This window comes from Adiantum capillus-veneris, chromosome 7 (assembly GCF_014529385.1).
Source record: "Adiantum capillus-veneris isolate H3 chromosome 7, ASM1452938v2, whole genome shotgun sequence".
NCBI lineage: Eukaryota > Viridiplantae > Streptophyta > Polypodiopsida > Polypodiales > Pteridaceae > Adiantum > Adiantum capillus-veneris.
The window spans coordinates 82,779,403-82,787,798 of record NC_140937.1 but is presented as its reverse complement, the minus strand read 5'-3'; the positions used below and the strand labels follow the sequence as shown (position 1 = coordinate 82,787,798).

The 8,396-nt window shown below is 39.9% G+C and overlaps 1 protein-coding gene across 2 annotated transcripts; it reads right to left on the bottom strand.

Annotated features, from left to right (window-relative positions):
- Nucleotides 1-3,127: 3,127 nt before the first annotated feature.
- LFY (floral meristem identity control protein LEAFY) lies at nucleotides 3,128-7,641 on the bottom strand. 2 transcript variants are annotated; one of them, XM_086516136.1, is made up of 6 exons: nucleotides 7,306-7,641; nucleotides 7,109-7,150; nucleotides 6,982-7,023; nucleotides 5,418-5,969; nucleotides 4,139-4,539; nucleotides 3,128-3,656 (listed from the first exon to the last, which is right to left on the bottom strand). In XM_086516136.1, the coding sequence occupies exons 1-6, from the start codon at nucleotides 7,367-7,369 to the stop codon at nucleotides 3,318-3,320; spliced, it is 1,440 nt and encodes a 479-aa protein (XP_086372262.1). In that variant the 5' UTR covers nucleotides 7,370-7,641; the 3' UTR covers nucleotides 3,128-3,317. The 2 variants fall into 2 exon arrangements, with proteins under 2 accessions (XP_086372262.1, XP_086372261.1); XM_086516135.1 differs by lacking the exons at nucleotides 6,982-7,023; nucleotides 7,109-7,150; nucleotides 7,306-7,641 and adding an exon at nucleotides 6,324-6,469.
- Nucleotides 7,642-8,396: the final 755 nt, after the last annotated feature.

Genomic DNA, 8,396 nt, shown 5'->3' with positions numbered 1-8,396 from the left:
TGTTAAAGTAGCAGAAAATGCATACAAAACAAGTGCCAAGTAAGTAAGCAACAATCAAACAATGTGTGATTGATTTGTTTGGATTGGTTGATATGGTTTGATTGTTATGTTGATAGCTGCAAATGATATCTAATAAGGGGGTTTTGATGGTGCGATATGGCTATGTTGTTGGGATGTTGGATGCGCAAGATATAAGGATTGTGTTAATACCTAGTACATATGTTTTATGGTTTATGATAGCTTTCCTCTATGAAGTGGGTCTATGACTGGCTATCAGTCAATGATCAAAAGGTATCATGTGATTGAGTTAAGAAGACAATAAAGGGATGACCTCCACGAATAATGTTGGATTGGCTACTGTAGGTTGCAACCAAGGTGATCCTCAAAGACACTAATGACTATAGTCATTAGTCAACATTGATTCCTACCAATGATGGATATGTGAACTTTTTTCAAGGCTTGGCCTCGTGGAGGATTGTTTCAAAAACCCATGTGAGACATACACAGTGTATAAAAAACTACAAACAGATCGAAGCACGTCTTTTTCGATACAACTCACTTATAAGTGCCCTAAAATTGGCATCAAGTTTGCAATTTTCTTTTAATCAATTACTCATTGCACAAGAGCAATCACACTTGCTATAATTAGTACATGGAGTGTTATCAAATGTTCAACCTAAGAGTGCATCAAATACGTAGTGTATAGACAACAAGCAAAGAAATCTAATTAAAGCACATCAAATCTAGCATGCAACTCGTATATAAGTGCATGTGCCCTCAAACTGGCATCAAGATCACGTAAAGTTATCGATCAACTACTCATTGCAAAGGATCACTCACACTTGCCATAGTTAGCACATGAAGTGCCATCAAATGCTCAACTTGAGAGAGTATCAATAATGTCAGTATGTATAGACTGGTGTCACTCTAAATCTACTCATCGACATAAATTGGCTCAACACGAACGAGCCTAGATGGCATACATGGTTGTAAGAGCATACGGGGAATCACACATGCATAAAAAGATTTCCCACATGAATAACAAGGTAGCACCAATGCATCAATAACCATAAGCCAATCACAAAGCCTTGTCAAAGAGCATGATTTTCATAAACATGAATCAAGAAGGCAAAAGCCCATCAAATTTGCGTATGTACATAACCAAGGTTAGATCCATAAGCATCAAGAGAAAGAGCATACACAATCTTTGCTCTCCACCGAAAAAACCAACACGACATGCTTAATAAATGAACGTATATACGTCTCCCACCAAGAATAAGCTAAATCTCTCTTGCTCATGCCAAAAAACCCATCAAATCAACCCTTAATAAGCTCTCAAGAGTCTATGCACCTTGTGCACAAACTAAGTCCATGTGAAGTTGCATGAGCATCAAGAGTGCATCCAACAATTCAAAGTCATGTTCAAGGGCAAGAAAGAAGCATGAACGAGTTGACAAGAGTGAGATGGCATTGCAAAGGCTACCTGCAATTGTGAGCTCCTGCTCTTGAATCGTGATAATGATAGATAAATAATGTCAATGAGGTTAGTGGATGCCCAACCATGTTGGCGGTTCTGCATCATATATATATATATATATATATATAGAGAGAGAGAGAGAGAGAGAGAGAGAGAGAGCTTGGAGAAGAGATAAGTCAACTAATCATGTGAACAAAATATATTTATACCCTTTTCACCTATTTTAAAAAGCTTTCTTTAGCTAACCAAAAACTCACAGTGAAATGAAGGGACTTGGTTTAAACTAAGAATCAAACAAGCTCCACGTGCCAAAGTAGGTTCATTAGAATAACAAGGTGAAGACTCATGTTTGCCCATTTATTAACAAAATTTTGAAAAGGCAGTCATTTTAAAACAATTTAGTCCGAAAGGAAGTTTCATCATCCTTAATGAAAGAACCATTTATAAACTCAAAGTAAGTTTTTTTTAAACAAGTACAAAGGTCTCGATGGCTTTCTAAAACAGGTGAAGAGAGAAATTATGAGTGTGGAAGGATTGGACCTTAGGTTACTCTAAAGTAGAGTTCTTTGCATATGCATTTTAAAAAGTGATGGTACCCTTTAATTTGATGAGTAATGTGAATAGCAATGAGCACAACTATGCTTTAATTTCCAAGGACTTTTGAATTTCTCAATTTTGAAAATTGGATCTGAATTTGTGACATGGTCCACTATTTGATGAATGCTTCCCATCTTAATCATCAATCAATTTATTTTTCGTTGAAAACAAGACAAAGTACTCGTCTAAAATCCAACCAAAAATAAGATTTTAAATGAGAATGCATAAAACTTTTTCAAACAATTTGACATTTTTTTACAGAAACAAACAAAGAAAGATATCGAAGATCGTGAAAAGAAGAGAATCCAATTTTTTCAACAGTTGCATAATCATTGCCCACTCCTCTCTTGGGTAGTATCAAAATTCCCTCTTTTTGAAAATGAAACAAATTTTTTTAAAACCAAGGCCAGAAAGAGCAAAGCAATGTCGATGCTCTACCCTTCGGGCATGCCAAAAAGAACATAATAAAATCATGAAGTTTGAGTTTAACTAGAATTATACAAGGTGAAGGTTCACTTTGGCATTCCAAGAGAATAGAATGCAAGAATGTAAAGCTCTGAAATAAAAGGTGAAATAAAAAGACAAGACCCATTAATATATTAAAACCAAAAGAACATTTAAAGTAAGTCCAATCATCTGTAAGTGTGCTTCTTTTAGAAAGCCAAAAAGTCGAAAAGCAAATCATGAGACTCGTTCACAAGCTAAAAACTTGGCTTCAAAAATTTGTGCAACTTTCTCCTCGTGATATTTTGATATGCCAAAAAACATGATAGGCACTTAAATGTCCTCTTCTTCTCTAAATTTTGTTTTAGAAAGGCAACAATGCCAAAAGAAGGAAAGTGAAGACAAGCAAAAAATAAAGAGAGTTTACTCTAAAAATTCTTAGCAGTTCCCCTCGTCTCACTTATAAAAAATCTTCAAGAAAAGATACCTCTATGGAGTATTTTAGCTTGCCAAAAATGATGTCATCAAGCATGAGGAAGCCAAAACATTAGCAGACATCTTCTAGCATTGTAAGAATGACTTGCAACAGAGAACATAGTTAAGAATGACTTGCAACAAAAAACATAGTGCACGCTAGAAACAGGTTTTTATCCGTGCGACTCTTGAAATTGCTTGATTGAATGTACATGCATCATAAACAGAGTCTCAACATTAAGAGCAGGTATCAAAGAAAGATACTCAGGTGAAAACTATACTGACTTGGTCATACAATACAAAGACGGAGTTCGCCACAAGTCATTCATTCATAGCTACAGCTGTCACTGTCCTTGCTTTTCTCCAAATGGCAAAGCTGGCGTAGCTTTGTAGGAACATACCAAATACGCAGCTTCTCATTTCTGACAAAAACACCCTCTATATCCCACCCATTGTCTCGAGCCATATCCACCAACGGATAATAGCAAGCTTGTCGCCATGCGCCTACATTCTCTCCCCGTTCTTTGAACTGCTTTCTTAAAAAGTTAGACTTCTCTTTGTCCAGGCAATGCAGAGCATAGCAGTGTACATAATGTCTCATCTTCGGCTTGTTGATATAGCTCGCACCCTTGAGCTTTGCATGCCGAAATACCTGATTAGTTACCTGAAGAGGCAAAAACACGAAAACATCAATTCCAGTCTTTTTTTTTTTTGCTCCAAAGTAACTACTACTAGAAACTGAGCAAAAAGTGAAAGAAAGTTCCATTGACATCCTTTGAGGGCCGAACTCAACCTATGGGACTGAACAAATACATCATTTGTTATATCCTGCTCTTGGATTATCAAGCCATATCAGCACCATATTACTTATCTGCATATATGAAACTTGAAAAGCCAAATCCACAGAGAGAGAGAGAGAGAGAGAGAGAGAGAGAGAGAGAGAGAGAGAGAGAGAGGGGGAGATAGAGGCTTCGCACTTTCCAAACACTTACCATTCTCCCACTAAGAGGGCATGAAAAGAAGCAAATAAATGACGCAATCATATCCTTAAGATTATGAACTTTGAATGATATGCATGATGTTCTTGAAAAGAAGCACATAGTCAACCACACTATTCCCTGAGGTGGTTCATTACCAGTGATATACCTTCGTAGGGCATTTTTCCCCCCTTTCTCTCGACATCTGCTGCACTTCATCTAGGAACCTTGCACACTGCTCATATAGATCAAAAAGATAATCTAAACCATTTTTCTTCCCCCTTGCCACTTCACCCGGCTCCGTCACTATAAAGGGGTGCTCCCTTGTCCTGTCATCTCCATCCTCACCAGGTTCTCGTGATAGTCTCCGCTTCTGCTTCTTTCTTGCTAATTTGCGCCCCTCGTTGTCACTACTCGGCTCTGGTAAGGCCAGAAGTCCTGGTGGCCCAAAATGAGCAGCATGGCTGTGCTCCTGTTGAGGGTGTTCTTTTGAGTTCAGATTTAAGGGGCCATTAGGAGCAACAGCATCTGGGAACATCATACCATTGTCACCTCTTTGCTCCCTAGTGCCTGCAAAATTAAACAGCCTTTACCTACTTGTGCGAGGGTCATTATAGATATGTGTATATATATATATCCTTCATAAGGTCAGACAAGTCCGAACTTACAAATTTTAAGAGAGGCTGAAAAACACTCATAAAAACACAAAAGCAACGCATACAAGAAAGCAGATAGAGAAGCAAAACTAAATCATTTTATTCATTTCTATACAGAGAATAGATAAAAACAAACCATTGAAAATGTTTACCATCTTTACAATATCATCTTTGCCAATCCCTAGAAAATACCAGAGACATACATTCAAAGGCCAGATTGAAGATTGAACACCCTCACTGGAAATCCAATGCAAAGCACATTGTTTGAACTACAGAAAAGACTGATCAAAACTAAGTGATTTTTGGCCTGATACCAAGCAGGAAAGGGCAAAGGAGTTTCAAAAGAATAGGAATTGGGATGGCAGACAGCACCAAAATCCTCTCTGACTATATAGGTGCCTTTAATGAGAATGCGGGCGGAAAGAAGCCCATATTATTGGCATCAAAAGCCCCGAAAATGAGCATCCTTCCCTTGCAATGTTTCTAAGAAGTGTATCTCAGCTTACAGTTGCACCGCTTTAAGATTTTAAAATGCCCGACGAGAGGACAAGGAAGACCAACATTTTTGCCTAGAGTTTGAGAAAAAAAGTGTAAAATTTAGAAAAGTTGCCAAATTTTCGACATTTTTCTGTAGCAAAAATCATCAAACAGAGTTAGGTATGGTTCCAACAAAATGATTTTTCCCAAACACTGCTCCCTTGTTAAAATGCAGGATGCCATACCCAAATTACTGAGTTTCAACCATGCCCAAGGACCAAAACAAAGATAGATGCAAGCAATCATGCAGGTTACCTTCGGCTGAGGTTGCAACCATGCCACTATCATCTGACTTGTGCTTTTTGCTAGTTTTTGCCAGTAATTGCAATCGCTGCCGTTCGATCTCCTCCTCTTGCCGTTTTCTCTCAGCCCTAATGGCAGACTTTAGACCATACTTCTCTCCGACCAAAAGTTCCATCTGATACCCTTCCACCATAGTCTTGATCAATTCCTCAATCTCTTGTTCCATCATGTTAACTAGAGTACTAACAGTGAACCCCATTTCCATAACCTTGATAATAGTAGTGCTGCGCACACCATAATCTTTAAAGAGATCTTCGAGATGTTTTAGTTGCTTAGTGTTTGTATTGGTTGTTGCTGGGAGGATGGAGACCTCCATAGGGGGAACTTCTTTGCGATTGATCACCCTCTGTTCCCAGCGGAACAAGGCACCTGGAAACTGTTCAGGATCCAGCTTGATATGAGCAGGTAGCAAGGCTTGCGGGGCGTGAAAGAACCAAGCTCCTCTATAGAGAGTGATGAGTAATGTGAACTTGAGGCCCAGTTTAGAGACGCACGTATCCTTTCCTGAAAAATTTACAAGAGCAATATACAACCTGATTATTAAAAAATGCGCGTGCAAAAAAAGAAGAAGAAAGAGCATGCATACTCCAATTCTAGATCATGAGAATGATAAAACTTGATGAAAATGGAGGTCAAATTTTTCAATAATTAGCTGTTTTAAACTTTAAATATGGGCTCCCATTTAACCCATAAAGAAATTATGCACTCAAGCCTGCAGTGCAGAAGTTCTCGCACAATCTGAGTCGGTACCATGAATGATAACAGAGCCAGATTTTGTTACCACGACGAAAATTACACTCATTACATATGCCTCTTAACACATATACCTAAATGAATCCAAGATAAGCCCAGATTCACCTTTAAAGGAAAACGCAAGGTATAGACTCGAAGTAGTAATCCACACGACATCAGCTCCATCATGCATACTATTGACTAAATACTACAACGCCCCCACTAACATCATCAGTGCCCCATAGTGGGTGTAGAACTCGGTACCAATATACACTCACACCCCGCGTGCACATACATACCCACACAAACATACATCATACTAAGATCTGCCTCTTACCCTGTCATCAATGCTCTCAAATGAGAGCTAATATTGACAGATGCTGACACCAAACAAATGTACCCTTCTGCATGCAAACATTGGTCGTCCACATCAACAACAAAACTAGCGAGACAGGAAAATAAGGCAAACACAATAATCAAAACTATAAACCCCCTCAAGAAAACAAGTTATGTTAAATAAAAACCCTCATTAGCATCATTCTCTAATGTTGATAAGCAGAGTCAGAAACAATACTTGTTGATATTGAGCTTGGGAAGGGCACCATTTCTGATGATTAAAAGGCGTGAGAATTGATTGATGTGTTGATTTAGTGTATGTGGATGTTTTTATATGTTCACTGTGTGTTAAATTGGTTTCGTGTGTGTTTTGTGAGAATTGATTGAAATGTGGGTGTGTATATGTTGGTGTAGGCGTAGCAGAAGAGGGAAAAAGATGAAAATGTACCTGTGTAAACAGAAAGAGCCCGATGGATTTGTGGTGTTGCTCCTCACGAGCCCCGACCGTGTCAAAACGAGGGTTTCTACTGCACAGTAATCCCAGACTCCGGCTATGGTGATACCGTTTCAGGCACTGCTGTTGCATGCAGCACTAAATAGTAGCGGCTTTTCTTGACCTGAGAGCGAGAGAGGAGATAGAGAGAGCAAAAGAACTGCGTAAATTCGAAAGCGAACCGGAACCAAAAGGCAATCCACACCGGTGAAAACAGTTGTGTGTGTGTGCGTGTGTGTGTGAGAGAGAGAGAGAGAGAGAGAGAGAGATGCAGTTCACCTTTAGCTCCCGAGCAGCAAGCTCCATCGCCCAAAAGGTAAAACAAAGCGTCTTGGCCATCCATGTCTCCCTGTTCGCCTGCTTCAAGGAATCCTCAAGCATGCGTTTACCCGCTGGACAACTGCGTGCCCGTGGATAAAAGAGATAAATCCAAAGGATGAAATAAGAAGAACCGAGGCATAGAGCAAATACCCGGCGGACAAAAGATGTTTCTATAGGTGCACCCATTTGTCCCCAGAGTCTTGGAGTGCTGCTGCTGGAGGAGATTGCCGCTTTAGAAACCGCCCATCTCCATCGCACCCATCCTATCACAAGTACATCGCGTGCCTCCCCTCGTCTGCAAGGGGCTGCCATGGTTTCATTGCTTTATGCGCCTCTCAGCATCTCTCTCTCTCTCTCGATCCCATGCTAACAGCATGACATTCAGCTAACATGCCCATTGCCTTCCCATGAGCATGCCATGAGTCACTACATGAACGTATGGCTTGGTTCACACGCAATGCTCGCAGAAAACCACAAGGGGGGCACTTCAAATGACACATACTTGCTTCACTGACTCAATCGAACAACCTCCTCTCAAACATAGATCATCCATGAAGCATCCCCCGTGTGAGATAGTGACAAGGGGCGTCTCTAGCACATGACATGCAATTATTGAGCATTAGAGCTTTCTGATCCACCAACATATCCCCCCCCCCCAACCGCCCCAGGCCTCTGTTGTTGATAGTAATGAGTTCCCCTCCCCCGGAAACGATAACGGGGCTTCGTTGGCTCTACGTGCTTGCAGGGAGTGATATAGGTATGGAGCCAATGAAATGTTGTACACAATTTTTTGGCCTTTTGAAGTTATTTTAAGATGTTGCTTAATGTTCCTTTTGAGCGATGCTTGTAATATAAATAAGAAAAGCTTTGTTGATAGCATCAGTGCAAGGAGACTTGAGCAAGGATCATGGCTTGCCAACATCCATAGTGTTGGACAAAGATCCTAGAATGACCAATAATGTCTATAAGGGTCACTTTGAGAATCTAAGAAGTAGATTAAATTTCTGTTTCGGCCTATCATCCACAAACGGATGACCAAAGTGAAATAA